Below are 23,247 nucleotides of genomic sequence, written 5' to 3'. Positions count from 1 at the left end.
CTGAGACTATGAAAAAGTCATTGGTCTTTGTTTTCTCAGTTCTTTTCGACTGTTAGTTTCTTTAAAATGTAAATATTTACGGACTTGAGGGATAAGTCACGGGATACATTTAAATTCGTAATATTCCGAAGTAAACATTCGTGAAAATACGTTGCAAATATTAACAGACACGAGGAGCGAAAGTACACGTCATTTCTTTCGATCCTTACTACTCCAAAATAAATATTTGATACCTCCCGCATTATTTTAAAGTCATTATAGGCGAATAATTCTTTTGGACCAAATGACTGGAGACAGAACTAAATATAAAGCGTGAGTGTGGAATGGGAAAGGAGGACCGGACTGAAACGTTGAAAACAAAGTTCATTGTTCGTTAGAAAGTTGCAACAGATCACAAAATTGCTTTGGAAACTTGGAAACGGAGGAAACTGAAGTACGAACTGTTGAAGCATGTACCACCTTCATCTGACACAGTAACCTCAGCCTCTCACTTTTTTACAGACATGTGCAGTTTTTAGCCGGATAACGTTGTTGACCCAAAGAGATGCGCTATGATAGCCGCACATACCAAATCAGATTTCGTCGGTGAAAGCTAGCGATTAATAAACTATTGGAAAAAGTACATTGACCTACAACAGCCAAGAAGTGAATTTTTGACCCATAATATACATTTTGATTTTCCTAACTGTCGTATAGGCGACATTCTGATTCCGTTTACTCCAAAGATGTCGACCTAACGGAATGACGATAAATGACACATTTACATGTATGAATAAAATTCGAGCGTTAGGATTCGGCAAACATGGTGATATTGTTAGACAATAGGATGTTTTGGTGACAGACGATATTCAGTCAAAACGTGACGAAACCGAAGTTGACTTGGAGCTTGGAAGATATTTTTTCCTTTTATGTTTATGATTGTTATATGAAACAAGCTCTTGAGAGATCTCTTGACACTATCCTTTGTGATTAGCCTACTTGGCATCCCACGTAGATCCCCGTGTGTGTTCTGCCACAATCGTTACTTTCTTAGCGATGTGCTGTGTACGAGAATACCTGTTGCAATCAGTCATTAGGAAGGAATCTTTTATCGGCGTAATCAGGTTAATCCTCTACTTTTATACATCTGTAAAAGTTTTAAGAAGGTTTGCAAGCATCGCTTTTAATTCATGAGACAGAGTTAAAGTAGTTAATACTCCAGAGTCAACAATAAGTGCTCTGTAACAAACTAATCGCATCTCAAATGATTCCTAGATCCGTCCAGTGTGTTGGTAAACGTATCTACGCCGTTGTCCGTGAAAAATGGCCTCGATGTGATTTTCCTTCAAACTATCTCAGAAATTTTCAAAGAGAATAAGCCCTCCGCCTCCGAGGATTCACGACACCCTGTCATTTACCGTCTTGTAAAGTCATCAGATGATCAAAACGACTTGCAAAATGCTTTGGGTAAGATATCTACATGAGCACTAAAAGAAATCAGCTAAATTTTGATTACGTGATAAGTCACACAAATCTGAGGGCTGTAAATTCAACTAAATACTTAGGGATTACAATTACAAATAACATAAATTGGAACGATCACATAGATAATATTGTGGGTAGAGCAAACCATAGACTGCGATTCATTGGCAGAACACTTAGAAGGTGCAACAGGTCTACCAAAGAGACTGCTTACACCTCGCTTGCCCGCCCTATTCTGGAGTACTGCTGTGCGGTGTGGGATCCGCATCAGGTGGGACTGACGGATGACATCGAAAAAGTACAAGGAAGGGTAGCTCGGTTTGTATTATTGCCAAATAGGGGAGATAGGCTCAAATGGCTCTGAGCACTATGGGACTCAATTGCTGAAGTCATTAGTCCCCTAGAACTTAGAACTAGTTAAACCTAACTAACCTAAGGACATCACAAACATCCATGCCCGAGGCAGGATTCGAACCTGCGACCGTGATCTTGCGGTTCCAGACTGCAGCGCCTTTAACCGCACGGCCACTTCGGCCGGCTAGGGGAGCTAGTGTCACACACGTAGTTCAAATGGCTCTGAGCACTATGGGACTTAAATCTGAGGTCATCAGTCCCCTAGAACTCAGAACTACTTAAACCTAACTAACCTAAGGACATCACACACATCCATGCCCGAGGCAGAGTTCCAACGTGCGTCACAGACATGATACGTGAATTGGACTGGCAATCATTAAAAAAAAAGGCGTTTTTCGTTGCGACGGAATCTTCTCATGAAATTTCAATCACCAATTTTCTCCTCCGATTGCGGAAACATTCTGTTGGCACCTAACTACATCGGGAGAAATGATCATCATGATAAAATAAGACAAATCAGGGCTCGCAAGGAAAAACTTATGTACTCGTTTTTCCCTCGTGCCGTACGAGTGTGGAACGGTAGAGAGACAACATGAAGGTGGTTCATTGAAACCACTGCCAGGCACTTTATTGTGAATAGCAGAGTAATCACGTAGATGTAGATGTAGACGCTTCTTGTACCCTGGAGGAAAACTGAACTACTACTCAGTTATGCCCGCTGTAAGCAACTCCCGAAAAATGCCTTTTAGCCAGTTGGCCAGGCAGGTAGACTATTCTATTTTTCTTTCTTTGTTTTCTTTCTTTCTTTTTTTAACGCAAATGGGGGCACAGTACTGTCCCTCTGGTAACACTGTTCTGGTTAATATTGCATCCCATGTGCGTCCGCAGACATTTATCGAAGAGGGAGTACAATTCTAAAACGCACCGTGTTTGAAAATGTGTTTTGTTCAAACAACTAAATTTTACCGGAAGTACAAGAAACTCATCACATTTCAAACTTTTGATAATTATCAAAAGTTATTTTGACGGTAGATTTTTACGGTATAGGTAAGGAAATTTCACTAGTAAGTGACAAGTGCGTGTAGACAACTTGAGACATACAAATATAACCTATAAAAATACCACTTATTAATTCTCCTCAGAGTGTAGACGGAGGAAAACTTACTGTCTTTAGATTTTTTCCTTCTTTCAAAACTTAAAATTTAATTATTTAAATGGACCAATGCTTGTTTACATCTCTTCAATTTCTTAATTCTGACTGGCACAGAAAAAACAAAACAAAAACGAATAATGTTTAAACAAAGTAAATGTTCCAAAATCCTACTACTAACCGACGTCAGTGATATGTAATTCAGCGGATTACTCCTGTCTCCTTCCTTAAGCATTGGCGTCCTGTGCAACTTTCTTTAAGTGCGAATCTTACGCCGAGCACGCTGTTGTATTTGACTGCTAAGTATGAAGCTATTACACCACTATACTCTGAAGGAACGTAACTGGACCAGAAAACTTCCCTTTGTTAAGTTATTTAAGATGCTTCGCTAAATCGAGAATGTCTGCTTCTAATTTACTCATGTTGGTAACTGTTCTTGATTCTAGCTCTGAAATATTTACTTCAACATCTATGGAGAACAAGATGACTTTCAGAAAGCTGTGTTTAGTAACTCCGCTTCAGCGGCTCCTTCATCTGTAACACGACTATTGTTCGCAGTGAAGGTACTGGCTGTGTCTTGCGGCTGGCGTACGAACGGAATCTCTTTAGAATTTCTACCAGTTTTCGTTGCGGACTTTCCTTTTGGAAACTATTAAAAGCGTTTTGCACACAAGTCCGCACTAAATTTCGAGCTACAGTAGAACATCGCCCATCTTGGAGATTTTCTGTACTTTTACATTTGGCATGATTATTTGGTTGCTTTTGCGGAAGTGTTTTGACTTTTCTGTTTCGAGTACGGAATCAGTTCTATTACTTATTGATTTATTCGGTACAAGTGTCTCAAGTGCCGTCAATACTACTCTGAAGCGCCAAAGAAACTAGTATAGGCACGCGTATTGAAATACAGAGGTAAGTTATAGGGAAGAGTATGGCACTGCGGACGGCAACGCCTATATAAGACAATTAGTGTCTGGCGCAGTTATTAAATCAGTTACTGCTGCTACAATGGCAGGTTATCAAGATTTAAGTGAGTTTCAACGTGGCGTTATAGTCGGCACACGTTTGATGGGACACTGCATCTCCGAGGTAGCAATGAAGTGGGGATCCTCCCGTACGACCATTTCACTAGTGTACCGTGAATCATCCAACAAAACATCATCGATATGGACTTTTGGAGCCGAAGGTCCCCTCTTGTACCCTTGATGACTGCACGACACAGAGCTTTAAGCCTCGCCTGGGTCCGTCAACACCGACATTGGACTATTGATGATTGGAAACATGTTGCTCGGTTGGACGAGTCTCGTTTCAAATTGTATCGAGCGAATGGACTTGTATGGGTATGGAGACATACGCATGAATCCATGGAACCTGCATGTCAGTAGTGAAGTGTTCAGGTTGGTGGTCGTTATGTAATGGTGTGGGGCGTGCGCAGTTGGAGTGATATTATATACATGAAACGTCTAGATACGACTCTGACAGGTAAATGGAAATGCCGTGTTGCTAGGGCCTCCCGTCGGGCAGACCGTTCGCCTGGTGCAAGTCTTTCGAGTTGACGCCACTTCGGTGACTTGTGTGTCGATGGGGATGAAATGATGATAATATGGACAACACAACACCCGGTATCCGACCCAGCCGGGAATCGAACCCGGGCCGCTACGTATGACATTCCGTCGCACTGACCGCTCAGCTAGGACACTCTGACAGGTGATACGTACGTAAGCATCCTGTCTGATCACCTGCATCCATTCATGCCCATTGTGCATTCCGACGGACTTTGGCAATTCGACCATCCTACACCTTCAGAATTGCTACACAGTGGGTCCGGGAACTCTCTTCTGAGTTTAAACACCAAACTTCCCAGATACGAACATTATTGAGCATATCTAGGATATCTTTCAGCGTGCTGTTCAGAAGAGGTCCCCACCCCCACGTACTTACTCATATGGATTTATGGAAAGCCTTGCAGGATTCATGGTGTTGGTTCCCTCCAGCACTACTTCAGACGTTGGTCGAGTCCATGCCACGTCGTGTTGCGGCACTTCTGCGTGCTCGCAGGGGCCTCCACGATATTAGGCAGGTGTACCAGTTTATCGACGCTTCAGTGAATATTTTTTAATTTAAGCCACATCTGATCTATGCTTATATAGTTTGGAAGTACTGATTGCTGTCTGTTAGGAACATGTCAAGCGAATTTTTATCTCTTTCTTGAACGTATGTATTTTTCATCAGTAAAATCTTTTCGGTACACAAGCAACGTCACTTCGAATAACACACTCCAACTTTCGATAGCTCTCTCTGCCATTATTATCAGGAATTAAAATCGCTGACTACCGGATCTGGCACGGCGTGTTTCTTATATAGATGCAAAGGCGACGTCTGGAACCTTTGAGAGAGATCACCTAACTGACACTTGCGAGGAAGGCAAACTGGGCAGCTCATAACAGTTCCGTCCCGCCTCGGTACCGGGGCCCACGAGAAATTCGGGCTCCGTTACTAACTTGTGATGTCACACTAGTCAGCTTGGAGCCCACGAGAAATGTGCACCGAGCAACAAATATGTGACATCACAGTAGTCGGATTGTCCGCCACACATTCCACGGGAGATCGATATGTTATTCAAAAGGCACCCACTAAAGGTCTTAACTTTGTCGTGTGATATCGAGAGCTTGCATACAGTTAAATGCGCCGTCAACAATTACTAAACTCGTGTGAAATGGTACTCGCTCCTTACCGGAGACGGCTGCTGTCACTCGTGAAAACTGCAGTGTCGAGCGAGTTCTGTGACGTAAGTACCACGGCCTGTCATTCTGGTGGCCCTCGAACGGGACAGAATGACTTCTGCTGGTGCTAGAAGGCTGGCGCCACGTTTTGAAACTGTCACTCCCACTTCCCTAGAAACGTCCAACCTCTGTCTTTGCTTGCGCTCGATGTCTAAAACCCGACCCCAAGCCCTACTAAAGATGTGACTACTCCTGAACACCATGGTTCTAGTTGCTGTGTGGCTGTGCTTGCCCACACGCAACTCGTCTGCTGAGGGGAGGCTCCTGCACCTTCGCACGGCGGCCAATGCCCGCAATCCACAGGAGAGCGTGACTTGGCACCGGTGCGTTCGCCTTCTTGCCTCATCTTGCAATGGGCGCACGCGCCTACTGACATGACGCATCTGCGCCTAGTCGCATTGTTGTTAATGCACCTTAAGTGGTACTCCAAGTCTGTGTTAAAACTGTTGCTATTCATTCTAATTTCGACCACTTCTTTTATAACAGAAAATCAGTACGCTGATGTTTGAACCGAAACTCTCGTCTTTTCTAATAGTACACTACCGGTCATTATAATTGCTACACCACGAACATGACGTGATACATACGCGAAATTTGACCGACAGGAAGAAGATGTTGTGATAAGCAAATTATTACCTTTTCAGGGCATTCAAACAAGGTTGGTGCCGGTGGCGACACCTACAACGTGCTGACATGACGAAAGTTTCTAACCGATTTCTCATACACAAACAGCAGTTGACCGGCGTTGGCTGGCGAAACGTTGTTGTGATGCCTCGTGTAAGGAGGAGAAATGCGTTCCATCGTGTTTCCGACTTTGATAAAGATGGGCTTGTAGTCTGTCGCAATTGCGGTTTATCGTATCGCGACATTGCTGCTCGCGTTGGTCGAGATCCAAGGACTGCTAACAGAATATGGAATCGGTGGGTTCAGGAGGGTAACACGGAACGCCGTGCTGGATTCCAACGACCTCGTAGCACTAGAAATCGAGATGACAGGCATCTTATCCGCATGACTGTAACAGATCGTGCAGCCACGTCTCGATCCCTGAGTCAACAAATGGGGACGTTTGCCAGATAACAACCATCTGCACGAACAGTTCGACGACGTTTGCAGCGGCATGGACTATCAGCTCGGAGACCGTGGCTGCGGTCTCATGATGGTCGCATCCGTGTTTGGCAACATCGCGGTGAACGCACATCGGAAGCGTGTATTCGTCATCGCCATACTGGCGTATCAACCGGCGTGATGGTATGGGGTGCCATTGGTTACAGGTCTCGGTCACCTCTTGTTCGCACTGACGGCACTTTGAACAGTGGACGTTACATTTCAGATGTGTTACGACCTGTGGCTCTACCGTTCCTTAGATCCCTACAAAACCCTACATTTAAGCAGGAAAATGCACGACTGCATGTTGCAGGTCCTTTACGAGCCTTTTTCGATACAGGAAATGTTCGACTGCTGCCCTGGCCAGCACATTCTCCAGATCTCTCACCAATTGAAAAGGTCCGGTCAATGGTGGCCGAGCAACTGGCTCGTAACAATACGCTAGTCACTACTCTTGATGAACTGTGGTATCGTGTTGAAGCTGCACACGCCATCGAAGCTGTGTTTGACTCAACGCCCAGGCGTATCAAGGCCGTTAGTACTGCCAGAGATGGTTGTTCTGGGTACTGATGTCTCAGGATCTATGCACCCAAATTGCGTGAAAATGTAATCACATGTCAGTTCTAGTATAGTATATTTGTCCAATGAATACCGTTTATCATCTGCATTTCTTCGTTGTGTAGCAATTTTAATGGCAAATAGCGTATTTTATCTCACTTTCTCGAAATGAGTAGTTGGTCAAGTTCCCTATGTTATGTTGTGAATGCTCTGCACAAGGTTCGACAACAGTGAGTATAGTTTGTCTTATGTAAATCCTGTGACATTGACAAGAGATTGGATACAGGCCAGGATCTGGAAGACCTATGTTGACTTCAATGGGGCGTAATAGAAGGTGGTCAGAAAAGGTCTCAAACGTTTGCTATAATGTTGCAGGGCGGGCTGCACAAAGACACAAATTTTAAAACCAAAAATTCGGTACGTTGCGCCGTTTAGGATTTATATATCACTGAAATTAGCCAATCGGGGCGTCGCGCACACATTCAAGCGGCCTGCCAGTGCTTTGTTTGGTTAGCTGAAACTTGAATTTGCACGCGCAGTTGACCTGATTGTCTAACTTCATTGCTAAATAACTCGGCAACGGTGCAACTTATCGAAACTTTTTCTTATCGTTTATGTATCAGTACCGCCTGTCTTGAAGCATTTCTAAAAGCCTTTCAAGCGTTTCAGACATTTTCTCACCACCCAGTGTATCTCTTATCTTGCTGAATTTTTATATCAGTGCAGCCGACACAGCCGAAATAAAAAAATATCTGATTTCTTCAGTACTGAATAGTTGATGACCCAACATCCCGTGTCAGCATGCCTCGAATAAGCATATGTTGTTATATTACTAGCGCGCTTAGGGTGTGCGCCATGTGTTTGTTTGATACACTCGTCTAAATGTCTACGACCAAAATCCGCACGAGGTCCGATATTATTTGTAACATGCCCTTTTGATGGTTAGTTGGTTTGTGGAGATTGAAGGGACCAGACTACATAGGCCATCAGTCCCTGATCTTTTGTAATGCAGCTCTATGTAATCATATATTACCGGCATTTTGTATAAAATCAAGGATTAGTATGCATATATAATCAATGCGCGTATAATGTTTCGATTAAAATGCGGCCTTCGCACCATGCATTATTATTGATTATTCATTATGTTCGGTACCGTGCAGTGTAATGTTTACTTAAAGCATTACTGTTGGTTTGGTGCCAAACGTTACACTAATAATGTGATTCGTTAAGCCGTAACTCTATTATGTCTTTCGCCTTATTTAATTTTTAGACAGCATGTGGCTGACTTACAATCATGAACAGCATGTTTTATATTTTTCGCTGTTACACAATGTGTGCAAGGTAGCAATGCTTGGTACTATACCCTTCTACAAAAATACAGGGTTGTATACACGAGGGCTCGTTAAATCGTCGCCTCCTGTCGTTGTATGTTCCATTTGGACGCTACATTATATTGTAAAAGAAAGAAAAGAAAAAGAGGCAAACATTTCCTGCAATGTAAAACTGATATTTTCATTTGGATGCTACATTATTTTCTAAAACAAAATTGTCAACATTTGCTATAATGTAAAAACGGTACTTCCTGACCTTTTAAAAATCTTATCAATAAATGACAATGGTCGCGTCAGCACCATACAAAAATAATAGGGAGTCGTATTTGCACGCGCGTTAGTGTGAGGGCGACACCAACAATGATGTTCTGCTGACTACTGTATTTAATAGTTGTTAGTTTGGTTTTGTTGGTCAGTTGTAACAGACACATATGCTAAGACAAATGAGGGTACTTGTAGCCCAGTGTATACTTTGCTGTACGGAAGTTGTTCGTACCTTTTGGCACCATTTTACATGAATGGCTCTAAGCACTATGGGACTTAACGTATAAGGTCATCAGTCCCCTAGAACTTAGAACTACTTAAACCTAACTAACCTAAGGACATCACACACATCCATGCTCGGGACAGGATTCGAACCTGCGACCGCAGCAGTCGCGAGGTTCCGGACTGAAGCGCCTAGAACCGCTCGGCCGCCACGGCCGGCATACTGCATGAATAATTACGGTTAATGGAAAGGTATGTCTATAAGCATATGAGTACTTATGATATTGACGCACATACTGCACGTGCGCATTATGTAAAGCATGTACTCCGTAATTTTAGATGTGTGATTTGAGAATGGACGTGTCAGTCCGGAACCGGTAACCACTACAGATGAATTTAAAATCCATGCAACTGAGACGGACGAAATAAAAAAATTATCCAGTTTCTTCTTATCTTGGAGGCGGGTTGGGACACTGGTGCCGCGCGGAGTGGCCGCGCGGCTAGAGGCGCCATGCACGGATTACGCGGCCCTTCCCGCCGGAGGTTCGAGTCCTCCCTCGGGCATGGATGTGTGTATTGTTCTTAGCTTTGTTACTTGTAAGTTGTATGTAAGTCTAGGGACCGATAACCTCAGCACATTGGTCCCTTAGGTATTCACACACATTTGAACATTTGAAACACTGGTCTCCGTCAATGTCTCTTCAGCATGTATCCTGTCTTGCTAGTTGTCGGTCTAGAATATGGAAAGAATGCAGCCGACTTGCCCTGTTCTGCGTCTTAAGTCAGTGGCATCTGAAAGCTTTGCTTGCTTTTACCTTTTTCCCCGAAAAAGCATTTCAAATGCTGAAATTCAGACTCTGTATGGTCGTCATAAGAAATAACCTTTGTCCTCTGTACTAATGAGTTCAGGACTGCTTTATAGTGTATGGGGTGGTGAAACGATTGATGTTTAAGTACTGATTAGTGGAGTAGATTTCCTGACCAAGCCGGCTTCCTGACCACAGTGAACGACACGGAGATGCCCCGTGTTCCTCGTGTGAGACCTTATTATCAGCGGCTGACAGAGCTTGAAAGGAGCTTCATTGTGAGTCTCCATTTGGCCGGCTGTCGAATCGTGCAGTGTCCTGATCTGTCTGGTGTTAGGACGTGACAGGGGCAGCGCTCGAGTGTGTGGGAACCTGAGGGCATGTATAACTGTCGCCAAGTTTCCAGTGGGCAAATTCTGAACACCGAAGGCAAGGATCGCTATAACGTGCACCATAGACATCGTAAGCACATTTGACTCTGGCATCCGAAAGTAGGTAATGGACTCCCTGCAATATTCTGTGTAATCACACACCAGTGATCAGAGACTAGCAACAGTCACACAACGCTAATACTGCCCAATGAGCGGGTTGCCATCAACACCACACCACAAAGGGCTGTGCAGGGAGTGGAGACGTGACGGGGAAACATGGGCAAGGGACGAATGACGTCGCATGGTGTTCAGCGATTAATTGTGGTTGTCCACTACATCCTAAATTCAAATGGCTCTAAGCACTTTGGGACTTAACATCTGAGGTCATCAGTCCCATAGGCTTAGAACTACTTAAACGTAACTAACTTAAGGACATCACACACATCCATGCCCGAGGCAGGATTCGAACTTGCGGCCATAGCAGCAGAGTGATCTCAGACTGAAGCGCCTAGAACCGCTCGGCCACAGCGGCCGGCTCCCACTACACCCCGTTATTCGAAGATTTTGGAGAGGCACAGCCGAGTTACTCCCGATGCCACTGCGAGTGGACTCATCGGCTGTGACTTCATGTCACGGCTGGTAGTGACTGAGGTACGTTTGATGAAACATCAGTACCTCTCGGACATCAAACGTCTTCATGTCCTACCATTCATGCGACAGTACCTTGGTGACATTTTTCAACACTGCGGTTCTCGTCCACACAATGCACGCGGCTGTACGAAATGTCAGCGAGTTGTTGATATACTTCCGCGGCTACCAAGGTCCCCATATCTGTCTCAGATAAAAAATGTGCGAGGCCAGCTCCGTCGCAGGATATCAAGGACGAGTCAAGCAGATGTGTCCGAGGGGTCGCATCAGGATAGGACACAGTGGCTCTATGAGATCCTCCTGAGCGATGCAGTTTATACATCGATACATCGACGTCAAAGTGTGTGCAAGTCATGCTGTCGAGTTTTTAATATGTTTGAAATTACATCACACATTTACTCAACTCGTCAAGTTTCACTTCGTTTTTCTTTCGCTTCTGGTTCCTTTTCAGAACTTAATGTGTGTATTAGTGTCTGTAAAACACACACACACACACACACACACACACACACACACACACACAGAATATCAAGGACAGATCAAGCAGATGTGTGCAACAGGTGACATCAGGATAGGACACAGTGGATCTATGAGATCCTGCTGAGCGATGCAGTTTATACATCGATACATCGACGTCAAAGTGTGTGCAACTCATGCTGTCGAGTTTTTAATATGTTTGAAATTACATCACAAATTTACTCAACTCGTCAAGTTTCACTTCGTTTCTCTTTCCCTTCTGGTTGCTTTCAGAACGTAATGTGTGTATTGGTGGCTGTAAAATACACACACACACACACACACACACACACACACACACACACACACACACACACGTACATACACACACACACACACACACACACCTTGCGAAGGAGAGGGATGGAGAGACTTATCGTGTGAACCAAACACATAAACTATAAGAGAGAAAAATTCATAAAATGAATATTTTATTAGATGGTAGTTAATCTTTAATGCAGTTCTATCTGTTATTAATATTGCACACTGCGGTATCCCAATGAGTAATGTTTGCCTCAAACCTGGTAACAGTAATTAAAATGCAGCATTTACATAACTGTCGCCCCCAATCAACGTAATTACTGTACGCATAAAATTATTCTAATGTATTTGCAGCTCATTCCTCACAGCTGGCGCACTTAATCCCCGTTTCTATTTAACTGCTTTCACCGAAATCATCCATACATTTTATTCCAGTTAATACATTAGTATTAAATCGTGGCTGCCGAACTCAAATAAACCATTCATAATGATCTTCGTATCAATTTCTCAAGAGCAGCTGTAGTAACGACAGGCTTTTCTCACGTGAAGCCCATTGAATAGACGGTCAGTGATAATAATTACAAATCTCCGACCGAACCTCCCGATCCATATTGCTCGTGCCTTCCCAAACAACTTCATCCGAAGCTAGCAATGTCTCTGTCTATAATGATCTACGTGCCTACCAAACGCTAACCATAACCATCCTTTCAAGTGAATAATTTTATGGAAACAGGGTAAAGTGTGATAAATATAAGATCATACGTTTTGTGAAACGCTTCCGAAATTAAATGTGTTATTTAAACCCTTTCTTGGAGGCAAAGCAAGCAGCTTTGCTGACACTAATAGCAACGCTAGGGTCTGACGTACTCTGTTGCTGAAACGACACAGAAAAAGACTAGACAGGTGGTGCTTAGTTCATGAAGCCAATTCTGTTTTCTATTCCGATTTTGTTTTGAAATACTTGTTGCTCACCCATAGTTCACGGACGTATGCATTTCCTCGGTTCCTGCAGCTGAGCTCTCTGCGTCCCGTCTCTTCCATGATATCTTCGGTGTTGGAGTACCGGAAGCGGAGCATGGAATGGTCAGGTTCTCGCCTTCTACTGCCTCTGCATCCTGGGGTTCAGTTTTCCACGAAGGTGGCACTACAAAACAAACACACATCTGGGTTTACAACTACTGAACATCTCGAAGATCTTAACAGCCTGATTAAATTTTCCTCCATGCAAACTAAAACTAACTGTAGACAAATAACAATAGAAAATTCATCATACGAAATTCTTAAACATTAACTGAAGATGCATAAATTGCAGTTTTGACGGCAGTATGCGAAAATAAAAAGGTAGGTACAAATCTCTCTGAACCATAAAACAGCTTCACAGATCTTCAGACAAATGCAAGCCTTGAGACTCTTTTTTGCTGATAAATGTTTATTTAAAGTTAACTACAAAACTTGTTACTAAATGACGGTGATTTGTGAAATATCGTAATGTTGTATAACAAATTTTTCTATATTCTGTAGAGTGCAGTAAATGCCAAAGGGTGTCAACCTAAATTTATCGAAGAGGAGGCAAGTTTGTAAAACTTCCACTTTTCATTATCGGTGAATTAGAAGTCGTTTCAAGCCCTAATACCTAAATTTGACAATAGTTACTCAAAACTTATTGTAGTAAAAGACATAGTAGCCCAAGATACTACATATTACTATATATTTCACAATGTATACAAAGTACAGCATTGTATTTTATGAATATGCTAAGTATATTACCATTTGTGAATGACTAAGCCGAGATAATATCTACATCGAATCGATCAAGCGTATCCAACGAGTTAGAGAGTAAACTTAGAATATACTGACATGACTGATCTGTTCACACAGCGTGTTATTACATTCCTTTTACACACTTCGAGGACAGACTTCTTACACTAAAAGAGAAAAAAAAGACATTCAAGTAAATATGAGCTCTAAAATGTGTACCTTAAGAACAATGAGCACTTGTTAATATTCAATACTATGAAACACATCTCTTCTACGGAAAGCTCTTTGCTTTCCATATTTTGGGAGGAGACAGTATGGAGTAAAATAAGAAAGATGTCTCCAGTAACCGTTGGCTCTAAAATGCATACTTCAAGAGCTACGAGCATTTGCTCATCTTTGCTACTATGAAAAAAATCTCTTCTATTGAACAAGGTCGTAAGGGAAGCGTATTAGAGCACATATTTAATGGACGTTTTTTATGTTTTGGTGTAAGCAACCTGTTTTAGAAGTCTGTAAATGGAATTTAGTTGCACACTGTACGTCAATAACGTTAAGCAGACACATGTATCGACAAAAGAAGGAAGTTCTGCAAGATACAGATAAAAGTAACCAGCGGAAACATCCTCGATTAAAACTTTTCTGTGTGGAGAAAATTGCTTTTATAATTCTGATGACATCTCAACTCTCCTGTTACAAAATGTAACATTCATCAGGTTAATGGATATTTTATCTTAGTTACATAAGTTCTGTTTTTTAGTACTGACTGAAATAAAGTGCGGCAAATTTTGTTCTGTAGCCCAAAAATTTTTAATATTTGGGGAAAGAGCAGCCCAGGGTTAAATGAGTTTGGGATACCTGCCAAACCCACCCTCGAAACTGCCAATACAGATGGCTCATAGCTCTGTGACCGCATGTTGCAATGTGTTACATCGCATATAAATAGAGAAGGTGTCTTCTGCTGGAATTCACATAGTTTTCCTCCGAAGTTAATGGCGTTTTGTATTTCCGAGTGTAGTATTCTGATTTACACAATAAGGCATAGATGAGTAAAGCAACAGAATATAATGACGGAGTCCTTCAAGGTCTACTGAAACCGTTGTGCCGTTTGAAAATTGTCGCTATCTTTGCAGCAAGCTGTCACACATCTTGTTTGCATGTGGAGCATACTAAACTGTGTCGCTCAGATATGATGGTCTAGAGGCAAGTTTCTGTTGTGCTGGTAATGGAGGAGAGAAGTGACGTGTGAACCTGGGATTTTGTGGGCTTAATTCGTGCTGCACGAGGAAGTAACAGAGAAAAGATGGACATCTCTGTTTCGTCACGATTCTGTATAGGATTCGCATCCCCTATGACTGCTGAACAGCGACGAAGATATTGCCAGACGAGAGAAACGACATAGTTTCCAGTGAATATCGCGAAAACCAACGAATGAAGATATGGTTATTGTCATATCGACAGTATTTCCAGTTGTTCTGGGCAATGCGCAATGAACGGTCTTTTAGGATCAAAGACAGTCATTCAGCTTCCTTTTGAATCATCAGTCTTCTAACTAACTTCATGCGGCCCGCCACGAATTACTCTCTTGTACCGATCTCTTCATTTCTGACTAGCTCCCTACCACCTACATCTTCAGTTATATGGAGGATATATTCCACCCTCCGTCTTCCCCTCCCTAACCCAGCTCTCTCTAGGATCACGGAAGTTACTCTCTGACGTCTTAACACATATTCTATGATCCTATCCCTCCTTCTTGTCAATTCATTTCAGGGATTTTGCAGATTCTGCAGAGAATCTCCTCGTTCCTTATCTTATCGGATCGCTTAATTTGCAACATGTTTTCATAGCGCCAAAAAACATGCCGAACGCTTTAGTTCTTTTCGTTTTCTGTATTGAATTAATAATTCTACCCTCAGATTCCAAGAGGGGGCAAGTGTCCCATTTATGCTGACCCCTATCCTCCGCCTTCTCGTGGACACTTACCAGTAATGCAAAGTTTCAGAAATGCAACTGACATATCATTTACATTTCTAGTCCGGAAAGTTATAAAGTTATACAGAAATGCACAAAGAATTCGTGAAACCAGGTATACATCTCGTAGCTTTAAATTTTTATATCATAAAGTATAGTGAAATAGATTTCTCATGAATATATCAAACATTAAAAAGAAACATTACATACTGCAGACGGATTACCTTCCAGGTCTTTCCAATGGTTGTACTATATTTCAATGGATATCCTTTCTGTCGCCAACACTCTCCTCCAGATGGAATTTGTGTTACCCATCTGTCTGGCCCTAGAGTAAATCTCATGTTCATGAGTGTTAACGTGTTCAACATAATTGCATAGCGTGTATCTGAGACAGGACCTGGGCACCAGCCCAATATTTACCTATCTACATGTGGGGAACCGCCTAAAAGCCGCATACAGGGGAGGCGGATTATATCCAGGACAGGGTCAGCGCCCCGAAACCTGGAGACGGCGCATTAAAGCTTTCGGCTATCCGGGTTGCTCTTTGTGTGAAAAAATTTTGGTGGTACTAAATTATCATGATGTGTATAAACTATGGCATAGTAGCAACACAGATATTAGATTCTTATCATAATATTGGTAACTCCCTGAGAAACTCGTCATTATCCGGTTACTTACTTACAGCTGTGCCCAAGTTTTCCTACATGTGGAATTTACAATGTTTACCAATTGCTAAGGAACAGAAATGTTGTTGAACAGTAATAATCGCAGACACTGTAACAAACACAGCACTTACGTAATAGAGTGGGAGCGTTGTGTTTACAACTAAAAGTACTACAGGTTACACCACATGGGAAAGCAGGATAAGAGACATTAATAACGTTCATATTTGACACAGGTGAAACTACCAACATTAAGGTCAATATCAGACTATCAGTAAGGAATAAGGCCTACTAGGAAACTAATGCACATTTTGCATGTGTTAATAATTCCAATCCCAAAGCAAGCAGGTGTTGACAGGTGTGGAAATTACTTAACTATCAGTTTAATAAGTCATGGCTGGAAAATAATAAAACGAATTCTTTACAAACGAATGGAAAAACTAGTAGAAGCCGACCTCGGGGAAGATCAGTTTGGATTCTGTAGAAATGCTGGAACACGGGAGGCAATGTTGACCGTACGACTTACTTTAGAAGATAGGTTAAAGAAAGGCAAACCTACGTTTGTATCATCTGTAGACTTTGACAGTGCTGATTGGAATACTCTCTTTCAGATTCTGAAGGTGGCAGGGGCAAAATACAGGGAGCGAAAGGCTATTTACAAATTTTACAGAAACCAGATGGCAGTAAAAGTGCCGAGGGGCATGAAAGGGAAGGTTGCAGCCTACCCTCGATGTTATTTAATCTGTATATTGAGAAAGAAGTAAAGGAAACAACAGAAGTAGGAATTAAAATCCATGGGGAGGAAATAAGAATTTGAGGTTTGCCGACGACATTGTAATTCTGTCAGAGACAGCAGACCACCTGGAGGAGCAGCTGAACGGAATAGACAGTGTCCTGAAAGGAGGATATAAGATGAACATCAACAAAAGCAAAACGATGATAATGGAATGTAGTCAAATTAAATCGGGTGATCCTGAGAGAATTAGATTAGGAAATGAGACACTTAAAGTAGCAAAGGAGTTTTGCTATTTAGGGAGTAAAATAACTGATGATGGTCGAAGTAGAGAGGATATAAAATGTAGACTGGCAATGGCAAGGAAATCGTTTCTGAAGAAGAGAAATTTGTTACCATCGAGTATAGATTTAAGTGTCAGGAAGTCGTTTCTGAAAGTATTTGTATGGAGTGTAGCCATGTATGGAAGTGAAACATGGTCGATAAACAATGTAGACAAGAAGAGAATAGAAGCTTTCGAAATGTGGTGCTACAAAAAAATGCTGAAGATTAGATGGACAGATCACGTAACTAATGAGGAGGTACTGAATAGAATAGGGTAGAAGACGAATTTGTGGTACAACTTGACTAGAGGAAGAGATCGGTTGGTAGATCACGTGCTGAGGCATCAAGGGATCACCAATTTAGTAAATTTTGGAAATTTCTGGTAAGATCTTATGGGACCAAACTGATGAGGTCATCGTTCCCTAAGCTCACGCACTATATAATGTAATTTAAACCAACTTACGCTAAGGACAAGACACACACCTATGTCAGGGGGAGGACTCGAACCTCCGACGGAGGCAGAGACGTGGACAGTGACAAGGCGCCTCAGACTGCGCAGCTAACACGCACTGCACCAATTTAGTACTGCAGGGAGGCGTGGAGGGTAAAAATCGTGGAGGGAACCCAAGAGATGAATACGCTAACCAGATTCAGAAGGATGTAGGTTGCAGTATTTATTCGGAGATGAAGAGGCTTGCACAGGATAGAGCAGAATCGAGAGCTGCATCAAACCAATCTCTGGACTGAAGACCTCAACAATAACCACAATATCAACAACATTGATTCTAGCTACCAACTGTAGAGGTCTCCTTGTTTGTGTGTGTGTGTGTGGGGGGGGGGGGCGGCGGGAGGGGGATGCTGTCCCACTCCTCTCTCAAGGCAGTTTCCAGTTCTTACACCGTTCGTTCAGAAATGCGTCAGCCAACAGCATCCCAGATATTCTATATAGGGTTTTAGGTACAGCCAGTAGGGAGGTCATTCTATACGCTCAATGTCTTCTTTTCCAGTGTGTCCGACTCCTCACCGGTCCTGTATGGGTAGGCACTGTCGTCCCTAAACAGAAAATCAGGACCTACTGCACCACTAAAGAGACTGACATGACCCGGAATACTCTCCCAACGACACAAATGTTCTGTAACAGTACCTTGCTCGAAGATTTGCAGCAGTTTACAGCCATTGTCCATAATGTGTGGTCACACCATAACGCCTAGGTCATACTGATGACGTTTTTGAACTTTCCGAGGGGTGTAACGTGTTCCCCTTTCTCACCACAATAACTGGTGGCCAGGGTCACTTCGTCACAGTGAAGAGGAATTCGTGGGGGAACATGACTCTGAAACACCGGTTCTGATCGCAACCAAGGTTTTCAAAGCACTTTTTCTGGACTATGGTGTGGTTCAAGTGGGATTAATTTGACAGGTTTCTGAGCATACAACCAGCCTGATTTTATCACTGCGAAATGGTTCTGGCAGAGTCACCTGTACCGATAGCGGTAGCAAGGTCTGCAACGATCTGTGTATAAGTAGGACGTCTGTTCCCTTTCGCCACTAAAACTACGTGTCGATCTTGTTGCGGCGTGGTGGTCCGTCTACGACCGCCGACATGCTTTCGCGTAGTATTTCCGCCTTCTGAGACCTTCTCTAATCGCGGGATGACACGTTCGGACAAACCTATTATTGTGGACACAGTAGTAGCACTTTGACCAGCATCGAGCCGTCCAACTGGTAGTTCACAATCCTAAACACTCAAATGATGTCTTGCAGACATGTCGCCGTAGCAGACGGGATGTCGCACTAATGATTTCTACAACTATATGCACCAAACGTCGTGTCCGCCCCATTAGCTGAATGGTCAACGCGTTGGAATGCCACGCACGGGTGCCCGGGATCGATCCATGGCTGGGGTGGGAGATTTTCTCACCTCAGGGACTGTGTGTTGTGCTCTCTTCATCGTCATTTCATCCCCATTGTCGACGCGCAAGTCGCCCAATGTGGAGTCGAACTCAATAAGACTTGCACTTCGCGGCCGAACTTCCCGCCTGGGAACTCCGGGCCCCTGAAGCCGTACGATCATTTCCATTTTTACAAAACATCGTACTTCATGAACTGTCGATACATACAGAGCGTACGCGCACAAGTTTCGCTGCAGTTAACACGTCCCTTGCTCTACATTTTCATTTATAGTCATTGGTCGGGTGTTCTGTAGAAATTGTCTGTTGTTCTGTAGCAGTTCTTAGATATTCTTTAGTAAAAGTGAGTTGATCCTTAACAATTGTCAAGCAATTGTTTTTTACTTGCAAACCTTCTTTGTATGCAACGTTTGAAATAGTATGACGAGGGACATTAAAGAAGGTCTTGTTTCTTTCACTAAAGCGGGCGAGACCCACCTAGAGCTGGCCGTGCGAAAATCGACTGACACTAAGGTCCATGCCTGCGACGAGCAGTGTCTAGCTTTGTGATTTGCTTATGGTCATGGCATAACATAAGATCAACGGGAATTGCACACGTTTAAAGTGAAATGGAAAACCGTTACGCATAAGCGGGATTAGGGCTATAAAAGCTCGCACGGCCGTCAAAATGGCCGATTGTATGATATTATACAGGAGAGAGGTAACCTTAATCCTCTGTGAGTGAAAACATCTGAAGAGCGAAACGGTGTTTCCTGCTCACTATCAGAGATTGGTCGCATCTCGATTTCGGATGGAATTTCGAAAGAGCGAATTAAGGCCAGATATTATCGGTCCAGTCTTGCCCCACGATCTCAAATAAAAAAATATATAAAGGTAATTAGTAGATTCTTACTTTATCCAGATGTACAGCGTGAGGCCGGTAAAAGCGGCCTGGTGAACAGAATTCCTGCGTACACAGGAACACAGCAGACTAAAGGGAATGCAGTACTAACAATGGAAATTCCCCATCGCACCCCTGTCAGATTTAGTGGTAATATGGCCCATTGAACAGCTCGTTAAAAACAGAACATAGAGCAAGCATGGAAATAGGAGGAAGGTGTAGTGAAATGTGGAAAAAAAGAAGTAAAATAGAAACAAAGAACGGTCCAGGATCAATATCTGCAACATTGAGCGAGGTTGAATGATCGTGGCATCGTAGTCATGTGGTCACGGTGTTGGCCTCCGAATGGGGAGCTTCGGATTCAGATTTGCCTCACATCCCACTTTTTTTTTTTATTTCACAAATTAATAACTATCCGTCCGGTCATTGACGTCTCTGTTCGCTAGATTCAAATTTGGGTCTGTTTTGTGGTGTAACGTACGTTTGCAACGGCGACGTGTAGCGACGGGGCCTCCGGACTTATGTGCCTGTTACTGGTTCTACACAAGTATCGCATGTTATGCCTCTTGTGTTTCGTTTTGGAAGTTTTGACTCTTGAAATCCTTCGTTGTAACGTAATTTACACCCCTTTATTTGTTGTTTTTAATTCTGTGGGAGATCTATATAGCCTCTTGCCTGTTCTCACTATTCATCACATTTACTTGCGGAGGTAATATATTCTTGACGCATTACTCATATGCTAAACCAGTTGTAGTATGACAAGAAGAAGCAGAACAGACTCATCAATGACTGGACGGATAGTTCATAAATTTGTGAGAAGAAAAAAGGATGTGCGAGGTAGGCTTGAACATGAATTCCCCCCCCACCCTCCAAGACCGTGACCACACAACCACAACGCCGTTCGACAGTACACGTCTTGAACTTGTATCTGTCAGGTTGTTTCTACTTTCATTCTTTTTTCACAGTTTACTACAACTTCTTGCTTTCATGCTTGGTCTGTGCTCAGTTTTGGACGGGCTTTCCATTGGGCCACTTTACCACTAAATCTGAGGAGGTTGCGATGGGGAGTTTCTCTTGTAAACTCGGTACAGCAAATTTTGAAAGTGACCACCATTGACCTCTTGGCACTTTTGGGCGCTGGTCAACAAGTTACTGAAGGCGGATCGAAGCTGCACTACTTGAATTGCTGCAGTCTCATTCGAATAGTTCTGTTGCTGTTTTTGAGAACTATGAGGTTTTTGCGATACATCCTAGACTTGAGGGCTTCCCACACAAAGTAATCGCACACTGACAGATCGGGTGACCTGTGCTGCCAGCTAGAGCCGCAACCAGACTGTCCTCTGCTAACAACTCTGTCAGCTGTCAAGATTGTGTAAACGTGCTCCAATGGGCGTATACGGGGTGTACGTCACGGAGTGTTGTTATCAAGTCCAAACGCATCCACTCGTCCGGGCCACTTGTATTTACTACAGCCCGTAAGATCGTAAGATACCTAAATTTGTGGACTCTTTTCCTCGCAGTGTCCAGACCATTATCGGGTCTAGAGGCGGTGTTGAACGGCGTTAGCGGACGTCTCCTGGTGCGACTACTTTGTTTATCATGGTGCTCTCGTGTACGTACCGCTGACGACGACCTCTGCTGTGTGCCTGGCGGTGGCGACGGCGTTGGCCGCGGTGCACGTGTAGTTACCGGAGTGGTGGGCCGCCAGCCGGCTAATGGCCAGAGTGCTCGAGTACTCGTCCAGTGTCTTCTCCGTGATGCCACTGTCTTGCGGCAGGTCCGCCCCGTCCTTCAGCCAGTGGAACGTGATGGGGAAGTCCCCTCTGATAACCACGCAGGTCAGGTGGATCCTCATGCCACGCTGCAAGTTTGGCTTCACCGTAAACGGATGTATCTCTGGTGGTTCTGAAACAGGCGCACACATAGTCTAAAATCCCAGCCTTGCAGTATCTCTTAGCTTACCTCTAAACAATAAGCATTCATTTTAATCGCTGTTCTCCCAGTCAGGATACACTCCAAAATGCTGCACATCTGTTTACACAGTTCCATAGACTGAGGTGACAAAAGTCATGGGATAGGGACATGCACATATACAGTTGTCGGAATACTGCGTTTACAAGGTATTAAAGGGCAGTGCATTGGTTGAGCTGCCATTTGAACTCAGGTAACTCATGTGAAAAGGTTTTCGACGGCATTATGGCGGCACGACGGAAATTAACAGACTTCCAACGCCCAGTGGTTGTTGGAGCTAAATGGATGGCCCATTCCAGATCGGAAGGCATTAGGGATTTCAATATTTCGAGATCGACAGTATCAAGGGCATGCCGAGAATACCAAATTTCAGGCATTACCTCTCACCACGGACAACGCAGTGGCCGACGGCCTTCACTTAACGACCGAGAGCAGTGATAAGAGACAAGCAACACTGCATAACGGCAGAAATAAATGTGGAACGTACGACGAACGTATCCGTCAGGACAGTGCAGAGAAATTTGGCATTAATGGGCTATGGCAGCAGACAACTGACGTTAATGCCTTTGCTAACAGCATGATGTCGCCTGCAGCGCGCCTTCTGGGTATTTCTACAGAGGGATCCAAAAAAATGTATCCACTTTTCAAAAGTCCATAGCTTGCAAACTAATTGACGGAGTTGTCTCATTTTTGGTGAAAGTGTAGCTTAAAGTCCAACTTAGATATCACTGTAGGTGTTCGAAATGGTCACCACTAACATCCACACACAAACGATGCCGCCGAACTCCAGCACGAACTACTGACTGCAACGTGTTCAGTTGCATATTTGCACATGAATGTTCGATAGGTTCTCGAAGTTCATCCAATGTGCGTGGCTTTTGTCGATAAACGACGCTTTTAGTGTTCCCCACAGAGAAAAATGCAGATGAGCTAGGTCTGGGGAACGTGGTGGATACTCCACAGCACCTCTACGGCTTATCCATCTTCCTGGTAGATTTTCGTCGAGATACGACCCTAACACGATTTTGTTAGTGGGCTGGGGCACCATGTTATTGAAAGTGAACTCTTCCGCCTCCATACAAGTCTCGCATGGCAGGTAAAATGGATGTCTGAAGCTTCTGAAGGTACACCTCACCGGTAACTGTCCCGTCAAAGAAGATTGGCCCAATCAAGCGCCAGTAAGGCAACCCACACCACATATTTACTCCTGGCAAAT

At 43.4% G+C, this 23,247-nt stretch overlaps 1 protein-coding gene across 1 annotated transcript in view; it reads right to left on the bottom strand.

Annotated features, from left to right (window-relative positions):
- Positions 1–23,247, bottom strand: part of LOC126455887 (Down syndrome cell adhesion molecule-like protein Dscam2) — a 225,813-nt gene that overhangs the window by 106,739 nt on the left and 95,827 nt on the right. The window contains exons 7-8 of the mRNA XM_050091647.1: positions 21,681–21,965; positions 12,799–12,970 (exon numbers count right to left, since the gene is read on the bottom strand). Of these exons, the coding sequence (XP_049947604.1) occupies positions 12,799–12,970; positions 21,681–21,965 (457 nt within the window). The remainder of the gene's footprint in view (positions 1–12,798; positions 12,971–21,680; positions 21,966–23,247) is intronic.

This window comes from Schistocerca serialis, chromosome 2 (genome assembly GCF_023864345.2).
Source record: "Schistocerca serialis cubense isolate TAMUIC-IGC-003099 chromosome 2, iqSchSeri2.2, whole genome shotgun sequence".
Classification (NCBI taxonomy): domain Eukaryota; kingdom Metazoa; phylum Arthropoda; class Insecta; order Orthoptera; family Acrididae; genus Schistocerca; species Schistocerca serialis.
Note: the sequence above shows the minus strand (reverse complement) of the source record. Positions and strands in the feature narration are given on the sequence as shown.